This window comes from Meriones unguiculatus, chromosome 10 (assembly GCF_030254825.1).
Source record: "Meriones unguiculatus strain TT.TT164.6M chromosome 10, Bangor_MerUng_6.1, whole genome shotgun sequence".
Taxonomy (NCBI): Eukaryota; Metazoa; Chordata; class Mammalia; order Rodentia; family Muridae; genus Meriones; species Meriones unguiculatus.
Window position 1 is genome coordinate 5,909,805 of NC_083358.1, and position 22,612 is coordinate 5,932,416.

Consider the following 22,612-nt stretch of genomic DNA (forward strand, 5'->3'; position numbering starts at 1 on the left):
CCGGGGCAGTTCTTGTGGTCCCTGTTCACATGCCTCTCCCAACAGGATTGTGGGGCTCTACGTGTCCATCGTGCTGGTCATTGGCAAGTTTATGCGGGGCTTCTTCAGTGAGATCTCGCACTCCATCATGTTCGAGGAGCTGCCATGTGTGGACCGCATCCTCAAGCTGTGCCAGGACATCTTCTTAGTGCGGGAGACCCGGGAGCTGGAGCTGGAGGAGGAGCTGTACGCCAAGCTCATCTTCCTGTACCGCTCCCCAGAGACCATGATCAAGTGGACGCGTGAGAGGGAGTAGCAGCCCAGCTCCTGGGCACCGGGAATGAAGGAGCTGCCCCAGGGCAGCATGGCCACCAGGGGTGGCAGAGCTCCTTGGACTGGAGTGTAGCTGCCTGACGCCACGAGCTGTGACACGTCCCCCTGGCCCACAAAAGCCCTGACGATGCTGCTGTTAAAGGGACGCTGTGTCCCTACCTGTTGCGTCCCCGCCTGTTGGGCTGGGGGCCCAGTGTAGCCCAGGGCTAGCCACACTGGGTCTGGGGGCCTGGCTCTCCCTTCCCACAAGTACTGTAGAGTTTTCTAAGTAAAAACATTTTTATTTATACAAATGGACAGTCACAGACCGATCCCTGTGTCTTCACCTTCCTGCTTCACGGCTTTGCATGATTGGGCATGCCCAGGCTCCACTCTGCCTTCCTCCTCTTCCTCATCACTGTCTGTAATTAGATACTCCTGGATTTCCTGAGAGACCCAGGCCCTAAAGGAGACTGCAGTGAGAACCAGTCCTGGGGGTGGGGGGAGGAGAGGAGTTCTCCAGAGGTCTCCCCAAACAGCAGACATTACCTCTGGCTGCGGAGCTGAGCCTCGGCCAAGACATAGGGTGGCAATGGATCCACGGAGGGCTACAAGAGATGGCAGTGTGAGAAGCCATGGGGCCACGGGGACGGCTCACAGGGACAGATGGAGAGCCACTCACCAGGTCCTTCATGTTCACCCGGCAGCTATAACACAGCTGCTCTGTGATGCAGGCCTGTGCGTCCCCCCTGAAGAGACACAACTGGACTTGTGTACCTGGTCTCAGTCTGAACTCTTGTTTAAGGCCAGTCTTCCTACCCCCCACCCAGCACCAGCAGGGTCTCACCTCCTGCCAACTGCCCTGTGGCAGCGCTGGGCCTGACCCTCCCCTGCACTGCAGCAGAGCAGGGCAGGTGTCCCAGCCTCAGCAGGCGGCATCTGGGAGAGATGTGAGGAGGACTGAGCCCCAAAGGCTGTGGCACTGTCTGCAACAGAAAGGGGCTGAGGGACCCTGAGAGAGCCAAATAACACCCACACAGCACTCCAGGAAGGCCCTGCACGCACCAGCAGTGTCGATGTCCAGTGCACACATGCAGAGGAGGCAGTTGGGGCTTGAGGGGCTGGTGGCACAGCCTTCCCTGGGAGCCTTGACCAGCTTCTCACTTGTCCTATGGGCAGGTACACAGGCAAACAGGCAAAGGTAGCAAGTCTGCCCCAGCCGTGGGCCCTGCTCCCCTCAAGCATGGGCAGCAGGCTCAGCAGCACACACCTGTACACAGTGCTGACTGTAGAGGGGAACAGAGTCTGCAACCTCAGGATGAAGGCCTCCATCAGCCGGTGGATGCTAGCCTTTTCCGGAGCCTAGAGTCAATCAGATGGGACATCTCAGAAGGGCCAAGGGGCACCTAAAGCAAGTACCACTGGCTTCACATGGCCAGTCTGAGGCCTGGCCTTGCTGGGACTGAGACCAGCAGAGGACTCAAACTGGATGACAGCTCATCTTGCTACCCCTTCACCTTAGGGACAGACTAACGCTCTCCCTCCAAGCCACCTCCTTAGGGATACCAGCCGGCCCTTCAAGATACATGGACACTACTGCTGGCCTTTTCAGAAGCAGGATGGCAGGTGCTAAGGTCACAGAGAACCAGGTGGGAGCAAAGGCCAGCACTAGAGGAGGAAGGGCAGAAGCTGCCTGGCAAGGATTCAAGTCCCCCATGATGCACCAGGGACTTCTGATCCTGTGTGGAGAGGTTGCCCCCAACCAGCCCATGCAGTTCTCCACAGGCCCACCTTGGTATCAATGGCTGGTGTGAAGACTGAGGGCACACCAAACAGGTGGTTGTAGAAGGCCACTTCCTTCAGCGTGTGGTCCCGCATGGGCCTCACCAACACCACATCCCCATGTCGCTCATCTGAGAAGCCCTGGGGAGCAGACACTGTGTGGCTGAAATCTTCCCATAGCCACCACCATCTACGGTTAGGTCCCGGGCCTCTCCACTTGGAAGACCTCAAGATAACCCAAAGGTACTTTCAAATGAAGGAGGCCAACGAGTCAAGGGACACCTTGGCCTTGAGACCCTGCATACCGTGTCCCAGGCAAGGAAGGCTCCTCTCCCCAGGGCCAAGTTGGTCATAAGCTTGATGGCCAGGCGGGTGCAGCTCTCCCCGGTCATCACCTTGCAGTAGCCATGGGTCCGGGCTACATGCACGATCAGATGGGTCCTGTGACAGGGTGAATCCCAGAAGCTAGAGCTGGAGTCCCACAAACCAGGCAGGGCTAGGGGGAAGGCACTCACCTCAGGGTCTGCAGAAGCTCTTCTTTGGCTGTCAGTGTCTTTATGGAGTTGAACAACCTAGACAAGGCCTCAGTCTGAGCGGCTACGGGGGACCCAGTTGTGCCCAGGGATTCCTGGCTATGGGATAGGTGTATCTGCTCCTCTCCCTCAGCTGGGCTCACACAGCCCTCAACCCCTAGCACATGCTGCTGTTGCAGGAAGCTGTCCACGGCCACCTTGTAGGCCTCCTCTGTCCCTGCTGGCTCCTGGGAAGCACAGCACAGCACCGATGGTGGCAAGCCGAACACCTTCCAGGATGGAAGAAGTGATGTTGAGTCCAAGGCCCATACCCACCCTCCAAAAACAGTTGGAAAACCAAGGCCTGGGGCAAGAGGCCCACAGGATGGCTCCAATAAGCAAGCGTGTAGCCCTGATGGTTACCACAGGGTCCCTGACTAGGGGAGGCCCACCTACCTCCTCCAAGGCAACCACATGCCATGGGAAGCCAGTTTTCTGCAGGATCAGCTTCACCTCAGCCAAGGTCTTTACTCTGTCTTCTAGGCTCTGGCCACAGGCTGCTCCTTCTATAAAACCCAGGTGAGAAGCATGGAGGATTCACAGAGAAGACACTGATGGGACAGGCTGCGTGGATCAGTGCCACACACAAAAGTCCTACCAGGTCCATTCTTTAGAGAGATTCTGTAAGGGCAGGCCTGGTCTTTTTTGGGGGGTTATTTTCAGACAAGCTCTCCTCACAGTGAAAGAAACTGCCTAGTCTTTCATCCTCAAAGACCAGCTAGAATCTCACCGTCTTCAACCCTGGGCCCTTCAATACAATTGGGAAGGTACCTCTGCCCTCAGTCTGTCCCTGGAGAGCCTGTGGGGTTCACCCATTGCTGGGGACTGAAAGGAGTGACCAGACCTACCGTCAACATAGATGACTCCTGGCACAAAGCGTAGCCGTTTTGCAGAATCCTGACTCAGGCCCTGGAAGGGAAGTGGCAGGACTCAGACCTAGCCAAAAGCACTTCTCTGGACTCTGACTCTCCCACGCAGTGGACAGAATTGCCTGGGTCTTCCCTTCCAAGGAAAAAGGGTAGATCTAGGCCTTCCTTCCTACAGATGAGTCTTCCTTCCCCACAGAAGGACCCTCCTGTATGTATGCCCTGTTTGTATCAGAAACTTCTTAACTACTCTCTTCAGGCATCTCTGACTCCTGTGCAGCCTGAGACATCAGCTGGACAGGGTAGTGGGGACCCCAGAACCCTCAGAAAGTGTTTTGGTATCTAAGAACAAAAGTGGCAACCTATGGAAGGCACAGGCAGAGTGCCAAGAGAAGCAGTATCAGACAAACGGCTTCAGGGTGAGCTCTCTCGCCTCCACATGTGCAGGTCTAGGGGACCAGCAAAAAGCTACAGGAGTCCACACAGGCTCTCCCCAGTGGGGCAGCACTGCCATCGACCAGGTTTGGTTCAGACCACTGACACCTGCCCTACCAACTATAGCCTTTTTGCTGGCCCTCTAGTTGGTGCTCCACAGTGAAAGAGTATGTAGGTCCCTCTTCTGTCCCAGGGTCCTTCAAGGAAATGCTGCACACCCTCAGCAGTGTCAGGCATTCTTTGAGTCCTCACTCTATCTGCCTCTGTTCTATTCATATAGACTACTTCTTTTGTTTTTGGCAAATATTTCTCTCTGCCCACCAGTCACAAGCGGCCAAACTTTGATTCTTTATTTAATACTAACAAATAAAGCTAAACAGGAATGTACCTGGGGACCCTGCATAGGGTTTCTGGATTGCACACCTGCTGAATATATGTGGGAGGTCCTATAGGTGTCCCAGCTGGGGTTGGGTGCTGTCTGGTGTCAACCAAAAACTTTGTAGTATAGGATGAGGAAGGATGTCCCTGCTAATTCAACCCAGAAACTTAGGCCCAGAGGATGGTGTAGATGTACCTCAAGAACTTGCCAGAGCATGGAGCTGGACGAAGGGCCCCCAGACCACGCCAAGAGCACCTAGGGGTGGGGAAAGAACATCAGCAAGGGCATGCATCTTCAACATAAGCATGTCTGCTCCATTTCTTGGACAGTCCCAGATACCAAGTCTACCCTCAAAGCCCAGAGACAGCAGGCCAGCTGAAAAAGTGTACAGATAGGAAGGCAGCACGGGCTGACAGCCAAGCACCCGGGCCCTGCATGTACCTTCTCACCAGGAAAAATGAGTCGGTTCTTCCCAAGCATGGCTCTGAACTTGTGGACATAGAATGCCTTGAAACAATCCCTGTAACACAGACACAAAGAGAGGTTGGCTGTACCTGCCCAACAGCCCAAGACCCCCTGGGTGATACTGTCCCTCTTTTAGAGTGTCCACACTTAGAGGCAACATTTCCATAGAGACACTCTGACAGAGCCTGGTGAGGTTGTTGGACGGAGAAGCATTCCTGGTGGTGACTCCCAGGGCTGTGCCTAGAGCCCATCCTACATGAGCTGCAGAGCGCCCCGCAGGTGCTTAGAAGGATTCGGCAATGAAAAGGCTGAACTGAGGCTAGAGCAAGGCACAGTCACAAAACATGTTCGGGATCTATATCAAGGACCCCACAGACAGAAGCACTATGTCTCTGGAGGTCAAGGGGGAAGCAGAGAGAGCCCAGGACCCGTTTGACCAGAGCAGTCCTCATTTTGAGATACTCCTAAGTTGTTAAATCAGTACTGTGGTGCTTTGAATAGGTCTGACCCCCACAGACTTGTGTGTGAATGCTTGGCCCATAGGGAATGGAACATTAGGTGGTGTGGCCTTGTTGGAGGAAGCGTGTCAGTCACTGTGGAGGCTGGCTTCGAGGTCTCACATACATATATAAATACGTGTGTGTGTGTGTGTGTGTGTGTGTGTGTGTGTGTAAATGTGTGTGTATAAGCTCATGCTATACCCAGTGTGACAGGCTCTTGCTAGCTGCCTTCAGATCAAGATGTAGAACTCTTAGCTCCTCAGAACCATATCTGCCTGGATGCTGCCATGCCTCCTGCCATGACAATATAGGACTAAACTGTAAGCTAGCCCTAGTTAAATGTTGCCCTTTGGGCTGTAGAGATGGCTCAAAGGTTAAGAGCACTGGCTGCTCTTCCAAAGGTCCTGAGTTCAATTTCCAGCACCCACATGGTGGCTCACAACCATCTGAGATGAGATCTGGTGCCCTCTTCTGGTGAGCAGGTGCACATGCAGACAGAACACTGTATACATAAAAAATAAATAAATCTTTTTTAAAAAAAAAAAATGTTTTCCTTTATAAGCGTTGCCTTCATCACAGTGTCTCTTCACAGCAATGGAAACCCTAACTAAGAAAAGTACCTACCTTGCCCAGGTTGTAGTTCCTGGTAACTACCTTTCCTTTCAAATCTGGGCTCCCAAAACATGGTAGGTCACAAGAAAGACTCTGGAAGTCAGTTTCTGCCCCTCTGGAGACCAGACTCTTTTGTGGAACATCTTAGAAAATAGACCCAGAGATTCAAAGGAACTTAGAAACGTGAGATCATTACTCACTCACCAAACATACACTAGACAAAGCAGTACCCAGCACCAGTAGGTATTGGAGGAATAACACTGGAGATGTTTGTTCCTGCCCTGGGAGCTAGAGATTTTGTTAAAAGTCATATTAAAACAGTTGTTTTCCAAAAGGGCTAAAGTTACAGATAAAATGGGAGTCCTCCTGCTGTGGTCCCCATGGGAATAGCCCCTTGTTCCTCTCCAAAGACCTGGAGAAGACTGGAGTTCTCCTTCCAAGCCTGTGTGGCCGATAAAACAGGTACCCCGAGAAAGAGGAAACTACTTCCACCCAGAGCACCTGCCCAACCTCCCAAAATGTTCTGACCTGCACCTTCTTCACAGGCTTCCCCAGAGATCTTCCTACCAGTAGGCCCATCAAGGAAATTTGTGGAATTTTGAGAGATTTTCTCTGCAGCCCAAGCTGGCCTCGAATCTGACTGAGGTAATTCTCCTGTCCTGGAATCCGTAGTGTTGGAATTACAGGCGTTAGCCTAGTTTAGATGACAAGGGTCGTTACCAATGGTTCCCACCACTACTTATGGGTCAGGGCCAATGCGACAAACACGTACAAAGTAGCCGTGCCCTTACAGGGAAAAAGCAAGCCCGGAAAGGGGGGCTGCCAAGATCTCACCTGCAGAAGGCGTCTCCCGCTCGGATCACCACCACCGGCAGGCCTTCTGCGCACTTCACACATTTCTGCTCCCGGCTTTGGAGAGAATAAGAACATAAATGGCAGATTCTCCCACCAGCAGCGTACTTGGGGGAGCCAGCGTCTCGCTTCCTAGCCTCAGCTGGCGGAGCAAGCCTCACGCACCAGGGCCTACGTTTACATCTAGCTGCCGACTCAAAGAGGCCCTGTGGAACTCCGGTCTGTGGCTGCGAGGGCCGAAGGTTGACTGTTGGCCGGCCCGGCGTAGAGGGCTCTTACCTCGGCCGCGGCACGGGCGGGGGGTCCCGTTGCACCGGCTCCGCGTAGTCCTCACCCGCCTGACACATGGAGGTGCTGGTTTGGACCGCAGAGGCGGAGAAGTGGCGCGCCGAGATGACGTAACGCAAAGCGGCCTCTGTCGTGACGTAACCTGGGGGCCGGGCAGTGACGCCACCCGGCGCCGTCGCGGCGGTGACGCCCGCCTCCCGGCCTGGATAGGGGGCGGCGGCGGCGGCCTGGCCGGGGATGGCGATGTTCCGCAGCCTGGTGGCCTCGGCGCAGCAACGGCAGCCGCCGGCTGGGCCCGCGGGCGGTGACAGCGGCTTGGAGGCGCAGTTCAGCTGTCCTATCTGCCTGGAGGTGTACCATCGGCCGGTGGCCATCGGCAGCTGCGGCCACACGTGAGAGCGCGCGCCGGGAGCCCGCGGGAGGGGGGTCCGGGCCGGGGTCGTGGCCGGCGGCCGAACGGGGACAGGGGGAAGCAGGCCCTGTCCCTACCCGCCGGCCTCGCGCGCACCCCGCACCCGGGCCGAGGGACGCCCTGCACCCGCCCCGGCCCCGCGCGTTGCCAACGGCCGCCGGCTGCTTCGAGGGCGGCGGACGCGGCCGCTGCGCCAAGCGTGGGGGTTCGGGCTTGTAGAGATCGGGCGGGCCGTTGTAAATAAATGACTTGTGGCTTTTGCAACCCACTCTGTCCACCCCATGTCTGCTCGTTTTGACTGTCAAGGAAATGAGTTCCCTAAAGTTAGGAGAGGGCTGGTTTGGAGCCTGATGTTTTCTTTTGAAGGACTTGGCTTATTCTGAACATGAAGCTTCCAGGCAGCAGGGCCTAAAGGGACCCAGACACCAAACACCTTCTTAGGTGCCCAGCTGAGCCAGGACCTCCCCCAATTTAGCTCCTCCTCCCCCGTGTTTCAGGAACAGAAACTTGAGGACGAGATTCCTTGCGGGAGGGAGCGGTGCTCACGGCCTTCACAACTCCAGCCTGGCTGGGAGGGAGCCAAAGTAGAGCGTCTGCTCCATGACCTCCCCACAGTACAGCTCTTGAGATTAGCAGATGGAGAAAGGGCAGGAGGGACTTCCCTGCTGAGGAGGTGGGGCTCTGCGCTGCTTGGGGCTGGACAGGGTGCACCCAGATTGGTGGGAGGCATTTTGCAAACAGAGGCAGCTGATTTTGGAGGCTCTAAGGCAGAGGGAACCGCGACTGCTTGGGTGGGCGTGGGCCTGCCAGTCATACAGGGCGGTGGCAGGGACCATAGCTCCATCCAGAACTGCCTTCACTTTCCCTGCCCCCGGGTCAGGCCGAACCTGAGACTCGATTCCACTGAAGAGTTCTGCTGCTACTCAGTCTAATGCTGCTGTGACATTCTAGTTGGAAGCCTTTGATCAGGACCCTTTTTTTTTTTTTTTTTTTTTTTTTTTTTTTGTATGTACGCATGAGTAGGTGTCTTACGTGTGTTCTGTGAGGCTTGTCAGCTTTGAAAGCCATGCCTCCAGGTCTCTATGTTTCTAGCTTCCTGGTATTCACCCATCAGCATCTGCTCCCACCACCTCTCACCCCATCCAGTCTTAGTACATTGTCCTCCTGGCTACACAGGACTGAAAAACACCTTCCCTGTAAAACTGTCCCCGTTGCTGCTCTGGCAAGCTTTTGTCTGGACAGCCTTCACCTTGGAAAGGTGTTCCTACTTTCTTTGCTTGTTCCATTTTACCTTCAATTTGCATTAGTGTGAGGTTTAAGCTTTTGCACCACCTTTTGAAAATTCACTGATTCTTCCTGTCTCTGAGCCTCCTGACCAGAAGCGGTTTCCTTCCTGAGGTTTTCTTGTGAGTGGGACGCTGCAGAATTGCTGTCCTGGTTCCTGGACAAGAGAAGGAGAGGATGTGGGGAGGACTCTGAGGCTGCAGGTACAGGCAAGAGGCCTGCCAGTGGGGCCATGTAGTGCTCAAGGAACTATCTTAAGGCCACAGAAGAGCTGGGCCTGGGATGAGGGCAATCTTGAGACTTAACAAGGCAACTTTGCCGGAGGGGACTCGCTACCTGGAGGTGTCTGAGTGTGTGCCTATCCAAGAACACAGAAAGGGGAGCTACAGTGGTGGGCCTCTATCCTACACTCATGCCCTCAGCTGCTTCATTTGGTGGAGAAGCTGCCCAGCACCAGACTCTCTGGGTACAGGCAGGAACTCTCTGTGGGAGAAGTGTGCCCTGGAAACCAGGCCAGGAGCTGCACCACTGTTTCATTCCTCCCCTTAGGGGCGGTGTCCTTGAGACTTCTCTGCATTCTTAGAGGGGAATGAGCACTTTCTCTGTCTACTTCAACATCTTCTTTGAAGACCTGCTCTTCCCAGCTCTTCCTGGGACACTTTTCCTTTTTCCCAGTGTGGCTTTGCTTTCCCTGTGGGTTTCTTTGAGGTAGAATTCAGTGCTGCACAGTTTGCTCATTCAGAGTGTGGACACCAAGCAAGGGTTGGTGGCTCCTGCCTGTAAGGCTGAAGTAGGACAATAATGAGTTCAAGGCCTAGAATAGGTCACAAACTGAAACCTTATGTTAAAGATTTTAGAGTTTTTGTTTTTTGTCGGTGGATGTTCTGCCTACATGTGTGTCTGCATCATGCATGCATTGTCCGTGGAAGCCAGGAATGGTGTTGGATGCCCTGGGGACTATAGTTACAGACAGTTGATAGCCTCCATGTAGGTGCTCTGAAAGAGCAGTCAGTGTTCTTAACCTGTAAGTCACGGAGCTATCTCTCCAGCCCCATGTCAGTTTTTTCCCCTCAAAAACTGTAGAACACATTGATTTCTATTTGCTCAGTCTTACAACCTTTAGCACCATTTAGAACATTCACCAACCCCAACAGTCCTAACAGCTGCTCACCATTTTTTTCCTCTCTCTGATTGGCCCATGCTGCACATTTCATCTAAATGGTACTATACAGTACCCGTTGGCTTTGTGCTGAGCTCCCCCCCCCCCGCTGTGCCCCATTGCAGGGTGCTAAGTAGATGTGCCAGTTCCCTGCACAACCTGGGTTCTGCTGGGAGCATGGCGCGTATGTGTTCATGGCCCCCATGTGTGCGCCATCTCACCAGCACCTGTGGGGACCGGCTGGCTGTCCAGCTAACCAAATCTTAGGGCCGGTGACAGAGACCATCTTGCACTACTTGCTGGGCTAGGTGTTTGGTGGCTGATGCCTGCCATCCCACTACTCTGTGAGGGTGAGCGTGAGGTAGGTGACAGAGCCACTCTTGACTGCAGGGAAGTGCTTCTGAGAATCCTTTCACATCTGCTGGTGTCAGGTCTCAGGCTGATTTTGTTTCTCTCAGCAACATGGTTTTGCCAGGTGGTGTCTCCATCAAGAACAAGAGTGCAGGAACCTTTGACACTGCCTGAGCGGTGGGCCCACCACCCTCATTGCATAAAGAACCTTTTCTTGAGATCTCATAATGCCAAAAAGGACATTGGCTGAGTCATCTGCAAATCTAGGAATATTCTAACATCTCTTCTGACCAGTGTGGCTCCTCATCCCCTCCCCACAGCTTGCTGAAAAGTCGCAAGAAAAACTAAAGCTGCACATTGGCTTCTTGCAGCCTCTTCACAGTGTTTGAAGGTGCCATCTTCTGGAGGCTGAGTCATTTCCCCTCCTACCAGGTGCCATTAGCACTTGTGATTTTGTGCAGAGGTCATCATTCAAAACTGTGAGCTTCCATATTAAACCTAGAAGCTCCACTCACTGGTCCCATATCAGTGAACTCAGCCTGACAACCATTCTATGTTCCTTCCACCGTTATCCCACACCCTTTACATCCATTCCCACACATAGTTCCCGGACTCCTGCTTGAATGAAGTAGCAAGCTCATTAAGCTCCTTAGTAGTCTATCTCACCTCGTCGTGGGCTCCACCTTCAGCCTCCCCCCTAGCCTGCTAGCCTTAAGTCTAGTTATGGGTCTAGAGGCAGGTGTTGGTGGGTCCTGAAGGACATCAATATTGTCTTCCTGCATCTCCTTCAGAGAAAGGCACTGCAGGTTTATCAGACAGTGAAGGGTTAATTTCCTCACAGGTGGAAAAGGCAATAATACTTCAGGGGATTGTCTGTAAGTGCAGCTTCTGCAGTGGGTGACCCTCGAGAATCTGAGGGTTTGGAGTTCTCAGCTTCAGTTTGGCCCTTTCACACACACACCCATTCCAAATTACAGGATCCAGTTTTTGTTTGTGTGTTTAGGTTTTTTGTTTTTGGAGACAGGGTTTCTCTGTGTAGCCCTGGCTGTCCTGGACTGGCTTTATAGACCAGGCTGGCCTCGAACTCACAGAGATCCGACTGCCTCTACCTCCTGAGTGCTGGGATTACAGGTGTGCATCACCACACCCGGCTCAGTATCCCATTTTTTACCAGTTAATGCCAACACTAGCCTAGGTTTGGACTTGAATTTTTGTTGTAATTCAGCCAATCTTATGATGAGGTTTGCTCTCCTTCAGCTTGAGCTCCGTGGGTACAGGAAAGAAGGTTCTCTTCTGGGGAGCACTCAGAACCCCGTAGACTGTGCACATCTAAAGCCGGTCATTTTTACACTGATTTTATTGTTGAACCTCACCATATTCTGCGATGCTAGAAGTTGGTTAGTTTTTATCACAGAGCTCATTCCCCCTTCAGTTCATCTAGGGAGGCTGGGAACAACCAGCCAGGATCACCACTTTCCTTATTTTTCCACAAATTCTCAAAAGTTTTATATTCAGAGTCACCAAATTCATTGCCTCTCACAATTAGTGACTCAGAATAATGAAATCCTTTCATCTCCTTAAGTTTATAAAACAGTCATCTTTCAGGACTCTGAGCCTTCAGGAGAGGCTTCAGTAACTGTACGTGTTGGCTGTTGGAAAGCCTATTCCGGATATTAAAAAAATCATCCTTATGCGTCTTTTACATTAGAGTCAATTCTGATACCAAAATCTGTATTAGTCAGTGTTCTCTAGAGAAACAGAACTTACCGAATGAATGCACACACACACACACACACGGGATTGATTTATTAGAATGGCTTATAGGCTGTGTGGTCCAGCTAGTCTAGCAATGGCTGTCTACCAATGGAAGGTCCAAGAATCCAGTAGTTTTTCAGTCTACAAGGCCAATGTCTCAGCTGGGCCTCAGTATACGCCAGGATTAAAAAAAAAAAAGTAGGCTATAATGTCATGAAGGAATGGACTTGCCAAAGAGAGCAGGAGCAAGCAACAGAGCAAGCTTCCTTCCTTGTCCTTTGTATAGGCTGCCAGCAGAAGGTGTGGCCCAGACTCAAAGATCTGGATTAAAAGTGGGTCTTTCTCTTCAAATGATTTAATTAGGAGAAGTCCCTCACAGGTGTGTCCGGTCATTTGGGTTTAGTTAATTCCAGATGTGGTCAAGTTGACACCCGAGAATAGCCATCAGCGTGTGCAGCTGAGCTCCTTTCCCTTTTGTTCCCCTCTGGCGTGTGTCTGATGAGTGGAAGATCCTACAGACACCAGCCGGGGGTGTGGGCAGGCAGGGACAGAACTCTTGCTGCTGGCATCTGGGAGCGTGTCAGCAAGAGACTGGGCCCCTGCTAACATCAGTACACCAAGTGTGTGTCCAGTACTGGGGCCAGCCCAAGTGCAGTCCCTCCTCTCACCGAGGACTCAGGAACAAGAACCCCTGTTGCTTTGAGCCTGGCCAGCTTTGAGCATCTGTTGGATCAGGGCTCCAAACATGGCATTTTCTTCCCAATTGTTAGTGACTTTACTCCCTGCCCCCCCAGACTGATACCCTAATGTTCTGTCAATCACTACATGGTCAGGAGACTTCCAGGAAAGAGCCCACATCCTGCCCCAGGATGCCCTTTTTGGGTACAGGCTGTAGGGAATGCCCATTAGGAGAGGGCTGTACTGCTGGGAGGGATAGCTCATATCTTAACCATGTCCAGCTGGGAGTAGGGGTGACGACTGGTGTATGTGCACAAGACTGTCTCCAGAGCCACTGTGCGCTGGCACGGAGGAAGTAGCCTGGGGTCCGTGTCACCTGCAGGTTCTGCGGGGAGTGCCTCCAGCCATGTCTGCAGGTGCCATCCCCTCTGTGCCCGCTCTGCCGTCTGCCCTTCGACCCCAAGAAAGTGGACAAAGCCACCCATGTAGAGAAGCAGCTCTCATCTTACAAGGCACCCTGCCGGGGTTGCAACAAGAAGGTACCCGCCCTGCTCGGGTTTCCTCAAGCTGGGGGGCTCTGGGAGGGGCAGCTTCCGTGCTGGGTTCCACTCTACCGTAGAGGAACTGGGTGAATGGGCTCACACCCCTTCCTGTTGAACCACATCAGCTCCGGTGTGAGGCCACCTGCCAGACAGGCTCAGAGCTCCCAGGGAGCAACGCTGTCAAAGCTGCCTGACCTAGGCTCAGCTGGTGGCGCATCGTGGCTGATGCAGGCTCTGCAGATGCAGACGGAGCTCTCAGGCTGTGACAGACAGATCTGGGGGAAGCCAAGAAGGTTCTGGGGGCTCTGAGGTGGGCAGTGCAGCTAGACAAAGACAGGGCTTTTTGAGTGTTCGCTCCCCACACATGGTTTCAGTGTCTCTCCTGAGCAGAGTGGTGTGAGCACTGTTGGCTGTGTCGTCACACAGGGTTCTGCCACTGTGAGTGGGCCTACAGGCCTCTTCCCATCCTGTCCCCAACCCTGCCTTGCTCCCACCTTCTTCCTTTTACTTAGGAAGGTAAGCAGCATGAGCACACTGCAATTTATGCTTCAGACATCCCTGTGTCTCTAGTTATAAATTGTGTTGACTTGCCACAGTGTCCTAAAGGTCACCAGGCAGATAAACTGGATCGACCCTGGGCCTGGAGTAGTGAGGCTGAGTTGGCCACCAGGGCTCCTTGGTGCTTGGGTGCCCTAGTTAGGTTTCCTAGGGAGACTTGAGGGCAGCTCCTGTCAATGTCACATGTGAAGCAGCCCCACTCCTCACTTGAACACCTTAACTTTCTAATCTGTCTTCTGGAGCAAGTTTTTCTGCGTGGATACCCAGCTGTGACAAGCAACTTCAGGAGGACCTGTTTGGACCCCTGCTGGCCTTGGGCACAAACTCTGGATGCTGAGGACACCTGCCAAGGGCGGGTATTAACATGCCCTCCTCCCCACTCCCCTCAGTTGTGTAGAGTGTCTACCCCCAGCCTTGGTGTGTACCAGGGGTCAGGACCTTGTGTCCACCCTCAGGGGAAGGCTGGCCATGGCTTGTTTTCTCTCTTCTGGATTACTCATTGAGCCCATGCTGGGATGAGCCTCTAAGGCAAGGATGCATCCCTTGCCCTCAAGCCAGGCTGCTGCCTTTGGCCAGTTTACTTTGGCATGGTTGGTTGTAGGGATTTGATAGGGCCAGCTGGATGGTAATTTTCACACTACATTGTGATCTTTACCACAAACAGCATTTTATCAGAAGAGGGGTTTTTCACTGGTGTCCCCCTGGAGGTGTGGGCCTTTTTTCCTGTAAGGGCTGAGCTTGTGCGCTCATTAGAACAGCTTCCCATTTGCAGGTCTCTCTAGGACTCAGGCATGGGGCCTGCTGGTCCTGTCCTGAGGGGCTCCTGGCCTGCATCTGCTCTACATAGCTACCCTGAGGGTGGTGAACACTGCTGTGTCTGTGTCTCTGTAGAGACCCATGTATGGTCATGTGTTCGCCCCTCCTTACGAAGGCCTTTCCAGAAGCCCCAGTTGTAGGTTGCTGCTTGGAGTCTTAGGAGCGGAAGGGAGGAACAGCTCTAACACTTGCTGGTCATTCTCGGTTCCTGCTGCCTGAGGCCATGACCTGCCCAGTTCTGCTTTTCCTCTTATAGGTGACGCTTGCAAAGATGAGAGTGCATATCTCCTCCTGTCTGAAGGTCCAGGAGCAGATGGCTAACTGCCCCAAGTTTGTCCCTGTGGTGCCCACATCTCAGCCCATCCCCAGGTAGGCAGCCTTCAGGATGGAGACATGAGATGGGCAGAGCAAGGGTACTTCCTAGGCCACAGACCATATAGTCACCACCCCTGTGTCATAGCCACAGTCCATTAGTCCAGTGTGGGGGTAAAGGTGAGGACCAAGGGTTTCCTTATAAGGCAGAATGTTCCTTAGGCTGCAGGGGATGAGTCAGAGCCAGCCTGTCCACAGAGGGCAGGGCAAGTTTTGGGAGAAGTCAGGGTGGGTGCTGTCAGCCCCAGGCCGGCTCAGTGTCCTCCCATCCCCAGCAATATCCCCAACCGGTCTACCTTCGCTTGCCCTTACTGCGGAGCCCGCAATCTGGATCAGCAGGAGCTGGTGAAGCACTGTGTGGAGAGTCACCGCAGCGACCCCAACCGTGTGGTGAGCGCAGCCGCAGCAGCAGCAGCACAGGGCCTCTGCCTGAGGGAGACCTGGGGGCTGGCCTGGGCTTGGACTAGGTCTGGGTGGAGGGTGCTCTGCTTGCGTGTTATGGTTGGGGGTGGGAAGGCAGACAGGGGAGGGCGCCTCCCTGCTACCCCCCAACCTCTTTGTTCTAGGTGTGCCCCATCTGCTCAGCCATGCCCTGGGGGGACCCCAGCTACAAAAGCGCCAACTTCTTGCAGCACCTGCTGCACCGGCACAAGTTCTCCTATGACACCTTCGTGGTAGGTGTCTCCTGCTGAGCCGTGCAGTGCCTCCGTGGCCACTGGAGGGCACCAGGCTTGCGCTTGACAAGGTCTTGAGCCTGTGCGAGGCTAGCTGCTCCAGTCCCTTGATACCCACTCTGAGCCACCTGAGGCAGCTTCGGAGCCTGAGTCCCTGGTAAGGTGTTACTTCCAGGTGATTCTGAAGAGAAGCTGGAAGGACTTTCTCAGGAGCACCTGCCCACCCACAACTGGGTCAGAAGCGTGCAGCCTACTTGTAGGCCCCTCACCCAGGCTCTTCCTTCCAGGCAAACCCCCAACCCCCATCCACACCATATTCTGCAGCCTCCAGCCAACTAGGGTTTTCTTTCTTTCTGGTCCCCAAGGCTGGAGATGTTGTTGCCCTGACTGAACATTCATCTCAGAAACCCCAGTTCTTAGCCAGGAAAATGGGTCAGTGGGTAAAGGCTCCTGCTGCCACGTCTGACAACTTGAGTTCAGTCCCTGGTACCCACACTGTGGCACACGTCTACACACACACAAACCTAAGCCATAAAATGAAAGATTCTTACCATTAACCTATTCATGAGATCAGCCCTCGTGGCCACAGAGCACTGATGTTTTGTGAAGGGAGGTTGGGCCCATAGAACAACAGCTCTGTCCGGGTGGACTAGCATGGGAAGTGGGCTGGCTGTCAGGAGCCATTCTGCTCCTCCCACTGCTCATCTCTGCTTGTTTTCAGGACTATAGCATCGATGAAGAAGCCGCCTTCCAGGCTGCCCTGGCTCTGTCCCTCTCAGAGAACTGAGGTACAGCCTGACTACTCACCTCAAGTTTGGGGCTGAAGACACACTCCCGCCTCAAGGGATAGGGCTAATGCCCTCCTGCGCTGGCACCTGCACAGGAACGCACCTCACTGGGCCAAGCGGAATTTCACACAAGGAGAGCTGGTCTCAGAACCCTCAGGGCTGGGATCCTGGCTAGCTGGCCCCTTGTCATCAAGCAGGGCCACTGGGTCCTGGCCAGCCGCACTGGGTCATCGGTGCTTCGAGGGGCAGGTGCTGGCCATTGGGTTAGAGCAGTTGGCTGCCTTTCCCAGCCAACGTGACCTCGTGTGGAGAAGGATGAGGTGCCCTAAGCTGTACCCCAGCAGGACCAGGGAGGAGGCGCCCCGCCAAGGCCGCCAGCCCACCTGGTCCCTAGCTTCGCTTCCACCGTGAGCAATTGGTACTGGCTTTTGTGATATTTAGGAATCCTGCGTTTTTCTATCTTATCCCATGTGATAATCTTTTCACGTTTTATAGAGCAAAGACAAAGCAGTTACTCTTCTATTGCAATACTTGTGTTTGACTAGGAAGAACAGTATTTTTATGGAGCATTTACAAAGTTATATTTTTTAAAAAAAAAAACAATCAAAAATAAACACTTGTGGGATCAGTGTAACGAGGAAGGAGAGTGGGTATAGCCAGGGCTGCATCTGTGTGTGAGACAGAGATAATATCCCCAAGCCACTCACTCTTAGAGGAGGAGGCTCTTGTTTGCTGTTTTCTTTTTGATGACCCAGAAGAAATCTTAGCACCGTGCCTGGCCACTTGCTGTGGCTGCTCCCAGCAGATATAGGACAGCCCAGGCAGAATGGGGGCCTCCTGCCCCAGGAACTGTCCATGGCCCCCTGTCACCTTGCAGAGCCAACCACATCCCTCCCTCCTCAGGCAGGGACTGCCCTTACCAGTGGTAGAGCCTGCAGAGGCCAGAGAGGCTGGCTTGGTGGCAGGTCAGGCCAGAAAACATTTGTCAGCATCTTGTTCTGTTCATGGCATAAATTGCTGTCTTTTCAAGAGTTTAAATAAAGTGTTTCCAAGCACCCACGGGAGCCTTGGTCCTGGGTTTTACTGCACCAGTGTCCGCTGGGGCTGCCAGGGTTCATACCTCTTCTCTGAAGGGGCTTTCTCCCTGGTGGCTGTACCACCATGCACCCTCGGTGACCTTTTCCCCGGCCATGGGTGGCCTGCAGGGTGGCGGAGACATCCGTACCAGTTGCTTCTTTTGTAGTCTTTGCCTCCAGTTTCACTCTCCTGAGGCTGTGTCCTGGATCTTGTGAGGTAGGCCAGCTGCTGTGACTTCCAGGGGCGCCTTCAGGACACAGGGTGCCCAGCTGTCCTCTAGCTCACTAAGGGTTTCTAATAGCTGAGGAGAGCTGGCCATGGTGGCTCATGCAGGGAAAACCCAGCATTCAAGAGGCTGAGGCAGGATTGCTGTGAGTTCAAGGCCAGCCTGTGCTACATGGCAAGCTCCAGGAGGTCAGTAAGGACTATAGATAAGACCCCATCTCAAAACAGTAATAAAAGCTGAAGAGGCACTTGGCAGTCAGGCTCATCCTCTGGGGTAGACTGCCATCTGCCTTACTGCCCCTCTTTGTTCTCGGGTGGCACCCAGTGGCAGGTCTCTGTTATAACACTTAAAGTAGGACATGGGCAGGCAAGTCAGAGCCCCCACCCACAGGCTGTAACTTGAGAGGGAATGGTTGCTGGGCAGACGGATACCCTGTAAGAAGCAGGGTCACCTTCAGACTTTCCTCTGGGTGTTCTCCATGCCTGGGGCCCATTGCACGTAGTGTCAGGTTCTGGGGTCAGCAGTGCTGTGTTGAGGCTGTCCTCCCATGATTTCCAGAAGTGGGTCTTTGCTGAGCTGTCGGCCACCGCTGAGCCCTCAGAGCAGGGCTGCCCTGTCATCCCCTGGCTGCCAGCCTGGCCTACCACTTCTTGGGCAGGCGCTCACTGTCCCAACAGGAGCTGGGTTCTTACAGGCCCAGGCCTGCGCTATGACTGACCACAGTGACAAAGGGAGTCCTCAGAGGGCATGATCTCTAGGTGCCCAGGGAACCCTGGAGGCAGCTTCGGGCCAGTCACAGCAGGCCCTGACCTCAGCAGCAACCTTCTGCTTGAGATGCTTCCTGAGTTTCTCTGCACCACACCTGTGGGGGCCGCGGTGCAAGCCCAGCCTCTAAGGCTCCTCCAAACCTGGGCCTGCAAGCCTGTGGGGGCTGGGGAAAGAGGAGGAATGGCGGGTTGGGAAGCCATAAGTCCATGGCTCATCTTGCCAAGGGTACAGGACAGCCTGACTTCCCAGGCTGTGCTCTGCTTCGTAGACAGTGCATGGAGTAGTAGAACACGGAGCTCACCGGATCAAGTGTGGGCTCACCCCTTGTACACGGGTATCTGCTCTCATCCCTCAAGAGTCTGGGGGAGGGCAGAGGAAGAGCCACACCCAACTGCCCCTGCTGTTGATGGGAGCAGAGGCAAGGGGAAGGAAAGGATTCCTTTTCTGTGTCCCATGTGACCAGCCACTGTCATTTTTGAGTACATGATTCCCATTCCCCTGGACAGACAATAATTAAACCTACCACAGGGAGAGCAGTCCCAGAGTGAAAGGAGAAGAAACAAAGGAGGTATCCATCTTACACACCTACCCAAGAGTCCATTCTTTCCAGAAAATTCCACCCTGTGATGAAGTTCAGCCCATTCTGTCTCTTCCTGGGTTCGAAGAACTCCAGGTTCTTCCATGCTGTCCATGGAAGCCCCGAGGCTGCCATGAGACACCGTGGACATCTCCTGTGCCCAGAATGGCCTACACACCTCCGCTCTGTCTGGGCTCTGAGGGTAGTCACCCCTTAGCAAAGCCGTGAGGCAGCATCCAGCTGAAGGTACTATCTCGGTCTTGTTCCCCCATTGGCCTTGACACCTTCGGGTGACTCCATGTCTAGGAGTCTCTGGAAGGATGTCAGGGTAAACCCCAAGGAAGGTGGGAAACCCAGAACAAGGCAGATGGCAGCATATCCAGGTGAGACAGCCTTAGATCAGAAAGCAGCCAACCATTCCCTTGTATTTGGGGGTGGGGGGAAGACAAGTAGCTAGAATCTGTAATACTAATGGGATGCTTCTGAGAACAGGGACCATGGCTCTTCTGGAGAGTATCACACACAAACCTATAGCCGTATAGTCACTTGTGAGATTTGCCAGAGGGAGGGTCAGTCTCCTGAGGCTGAGAGCAAATCGGCATCATGTCTACAGTCAGCCCCGGTCCTTAGGTATGCCTCAACCTTTCTAGGCTGGAAGTTCAGAAAGCTAAGGGTTGTTTTTTGTTTGTTTGTTTGTTTGTTTGTTTGTTTTTTGTTTCTTTCCACCTTGAACTATTCTAGAAACAGTAGGGAGCCACCTGGGCCTCCCTTGTATGCCTCACCTCAACCATCTTCCCCCGGCCCACGCTGCTGCGCCCTGCAGCATCTAGGGTATCAGAAGCCTGGGCCAGTGGCAACATGCCTTTAGTTTCAAGTTATGCAACAGCACCGGAAGCTAGCACCCTGCTTCCTAGAAAGCACCCTTGTCACAGGTTCCTGGACCTTCTCCTTAGGAGAGGGTCAGGTGGCTAACTGGAGGTAAAAGTCAGAGCACAGGGCTCCTCTGCCTCGGGCCTCTCAGGAGCTGTCAGTGGTCTGGGTCTTAGGAGACCTGTGTGCTCCCCACAGCACCAGAACAAACAGTGGTGTGTGATTTTCAGGGTTTTGGCACTGCACGCCTCAGAACCTCACTGCTAAAGCAAACTGCTGCACTTCACCCACCCTCCAGCCTACCTGGCTGCAGGAATTGTGCCTTCCCATAATCCTTCAGGCACATTTGTATGGTGTGCTTGGCACTCACCTCCTTAGTGCAGGAGCGAGCGCCCCATTTGAGCTCATGAGGCCTTGTTCCCGTTGGATGAAGGGATTTTGGAGACCCAGGCCCCCAGCTTGTCTGGGGGTGGACATGTTGGAGCCCTCATGGAAGCCAAGGCCTCTGAAAAGGGCCAGACCCTCAGCTAAGGCTCTGGTGCTGGGAGGAGACTGAGCAAGCCTTCCTGTACATGAAACACCTGGGCGGGCCAGGCCCGAGTGAGGGATTCTCTGTCTCCAAGTTGCCCACCTATTGGGCCCTTGCTGCCCTCAAAACACTGGAGAAAAAGGTTCCAACCATACATGGTAGTTGTCAGGGCCTAGTGCAGTTCAAGGACTCTAAAAAGGCCAAAGAGTACCTCCTTCTGTAGATCAAAGACCTTCTCAAGGCCTTCCACTCTGTCAGGCAAAGGAGGCTAGTTGAGCCTACCTCCACCTCAGTCTGACCCTCTACCCAGGGAAGAGTGGGAAGATGGACTGCTGAGGCTATTTGTAGACTAATCAGTTCTGAACTTCAGAACTGCTGGGAGCAACAGGGCAGGCTGTGTGCCTGGGTGAGCCACAGAGCAGGGAGCCGTGACAGCGCTGTGCCCGCCCCAGGTTCTCAGCAATGCGCTGTGAAGGCTGTGATGTGCTCATCCGCAAATCTGCAGGGCTGACCCAGCCCACTGCTCCAGGTTTTCCAGGATGTCATCCGTGTAAGCGTCAGGAGCTGCTGGGATGGAGGACGACGAAGTGGCTCTTTGTGAGAACACCAGAAACGCGCCTGGAGGCCAGAAGACGACAAGGGTTGCCTTAGGCCTCTATCCTGACTCTCCAGCCGCCCCCGTTGTCCTCACAACAAGCTGCTGCCTTCCTTGCGCACACCTCAGTCTTGCTGCCCTCTTAGCACATCCTGGGTTAGAGCCCATCCTAATGGCCTCCTCTGGAATCAGTAACATCTGCACGGATTTAGCATGTGAATTAAATCACGCAGCTGTATCTGCTGAGTAGACACAGTCCAACCCATGACACCCTCTCTTAGCTCCGTCAGTGTGTCAGGGACCGAGGCGGGGACAAACTGTGACTTCTCTTGTGGGCAGGTTGGGATTTCCCCAGGCGGGTAGCCTGTGGAGTTACTTGTCTCTGTGATCAGGAGTGTTTGTCCCACTGCTGTCAGCACCGATGGTTCTCCTGTAACCTGCTCCACGTGCTTCCTGAGGTTGCTGAGAGCTTCATGGGGCCTGTAGAGCACCACTGAAACCCGTGAGCTGGTTCCCAAACCTGAATTTCTGCTAAAGGAGGCGAATGACCAACACAGCATGTAGGCAGCAGACAAGGCCCAGGTATCCAAACAGCATGTCTCAGCATCTTTAGGAAAAGCTCTGAAGAGCTCTGTGTTGGCTGAGATAAGCCTCGCTCTCACTGAGGAGGCTTCTCACTGCAGGGGGTTTAGAATTTTAAACCGCCTCATGATGGCTCCTGAATGCCTGAAATCCATCAGCTCCCCCACCCCCCCAAAGATGGGCCCAGAACTCTTCACGAGGCTGGCAGTTCGACTCAGGGGTACCAGGTCATCCCTCATTAAGGGGGTTAAGGGACGAGCTTGGAGAACTGGCCAAAGGCCGCACAATGGGTGAGTGGGCGGGAAGAATATGGCAGGTGGGAGCTGGCTCAGAACCGCCTGGGAGTGGAAAGGTACAAAAGGCCACAAATAGAAACCTTACAAGTCCCAGGAACAGGTGAATGGGCAGCCAGCGGGCTTGTGTCCTCAGAGAGCCTCCCTGCAGATGCCCTATTTCCACACTCTCACACAGTAACAAAGGAGTACTCCCAGCCACGTCTAACCAGCCGGAAGTGGGGGCTAGTCCCAGCTCTGTTGTCCAGAGACCTCCCAGAACCTTGGTTTTCTCTTATGCAGACTGGGAACGGAATGACACCAGCTACTGTGCCCTGCAACCGTGAACACGAACGCCAGGGTGACTCAGCCCCCTTCCCCCACTGTCTCCTCTGCACAGTCACCTCCGTTCCCACCCCAGCCCACAGATGCCAAGGAGCCATGTTAAAGGGTAAAGCTCAGTTCTGGCCAGACAACCCTGCATCTCAGCCGCAGACACACCCAGGTGTTGCTATGTCCGCCTCCCCCAGAGACTGTCCCACCGGACCCCTAAAGTCGTAAACATCCACCTGGAGAACCTAGACAACCAGATAGGGCTGTTTCCAGTTCTCCTGGGCCTGGGTTAGAAAGGATGCTGCAGAGGACAGGGACTTGGTTTGTCCAAGTTGGCTGGCCCTTGACTCCC

At 53.9% G+C, this 22,612-nt stretch overlaps 3 protein-coding genes across 10 annotated transcripts in view; 2 read left to right on the top strand and 1 right to left on the bottom strand.

Moving 5' to 3' along the window:
- Positions 1–605, top strand: part of Piezo1 (piezo type mechanosensitive ion channel component 1) — a 60,046-nt gene extending 59,441 nt beyond the window's left edge. For all 4 annotated transcript variants that reach the window (XM_021631172.2, XM_021631174.2, XM_021631173.2 and 1 more), the window contains one exon: positions 46–605. In XM_021631172.2, the coding sequence (XP_021486847.1) occupies positions 46–295 (250 nt within the window). In that variant the 3' untranslated portion in view covers positions 296–605. The remainder of the gene's footprint in view (positions 1–45) is intronic.
- Positions 573–7,170, bottom strand: Ctu2 (cytosolic thiouridylase subunit 2). Of its 3 annotated transcripts, XM_021631177.2 has the most exons (15): positions 7,034–7,170; positions 6,737–6,811; positions 4,767–4,845; positions 4,521–4,580; positions 3,494–3,554; positions 3,042–3,151; positions 2,589–2,875; positions 2,379–2,514; positions 2,083–2,214; positions 1,562–1,653; positions 1,357–1,460; positions 1,139–1,277; positions 974–1,040; positions 841–899; positions 573–754 (listed from the first exon to the last, which is right to left on the bottom strand). In XM_021631177.2, exons 1-15 carry the CDS (start codon positions 7,099–7,101, stop codon positions 613–615), a joined length of 1,611 nt encoding a protein of 536 aa, XP_021486852.1. In that variant the 5' UTR covers positions 7,102–7,170; the 3' UTR covers positions 573–612. The 3 variants fall into 3 exon arrangements, with proteins under 3 accessions (XP_021486852.1, XP_021486854.1, XP_021486856.1); XM_021631179.2 differs by lacking the exons at positions 6,737–6,811; positions 7,034–7,170 and adding an exon at positions 6,431–6,557; XM_021631181.2 differs by lacking the exons at positions 6,737–6,811; positions 7,034–7,170 and adding an exon at positions 5,915–6,416.
- A 45-nt stretch (positions 7,171–7,215) lies between these two features.
- Rnf166 (ring finger protein 166) lies at positions 7,216–17,490 on the top strand. 3 transcript variants are annotated; one of them, XM_060391839.1, is made up of 7 exons: positions 7,296–7,434; positions 13,064–13,220; positions 14,028–14,137; positions 14,854–14,966; positions 15,245–15,359; positions 15,536–15,643; positions 16,365–17,490. In XM_060391839.1, the coding sequence occupies exons 2-7, from the start codon at positions 13,088–13,090 to the stop codon at positions 16,428–16,430; spliced, it is 645 nt and encodes a 214-aa protein (XP_060247822.1). In that variant the 5' UTR covers positions 7,296–7,434; positions 13,064–13,087; the 3' UTR covers positions 16,431–17,490. The 3 variants fall into 3 exon arrangements, with proteins under 3 accessions (XP_021486845.1, XP_060247822.1, XP_021486846.1); XM_021631170.2 differs by lacking the exon at positions 14,028–14,137 and having other exon boundaries at positions 7,216–7,434; XM_021631171.2 differs by lacking the exons at positions 13,064–13,220; positions 14,028–14,137 and having other exon boundaries at positions 7,308–7,434.
- The last annotated feature ends 5,122 nt before the right edge of the window (positions 17,491–22,612 follow it).

Coding starts and splice junctions, on each gene's coding strand:
- Ctu2 (XM_021631177.2), bottom strand. CDS start 7,101: ATGTGTCAGGCGGGTGAGGACTACGCGGAGCCGGTGCAACGGGACCCC. Junction 1,654..2,082: donor CACCAGCCATTGATACCAAG/GTGGGCCTGTGG, acceptor GATTGACTCTAG/GCTCCGGAAAAGGCTAGCAT. Junction 1,461..1,561: donor ACAGTCAGCACTGTGTACAG/GTGTGTGCTGCT, acceptor ACCTGCCCATAG/GACAAGTGAGAAGCTGGTCA.
- Rnf166 (XM_021631170.2), top strand. CDS start 7,280: ATGGCGATGTTCCGCAGCCTGGTGGCCTCGGCGCAGCAACGGCAGCCG. Junction 14,967..15,244: donor ACATCTCAGCCCATCCCCAG/GTAGGCAGCCTT, acceptor TCCCATCCCCAG/CAATATCCCCAACCGGTCTA. Junction 15,360..15,535: donor GCAGCGACCCCAACCGTGTG/GTGAGCGCAGCC, acceptor TCTTTGTTCTAG/GTGTGCCCCATCTGCTCAGC.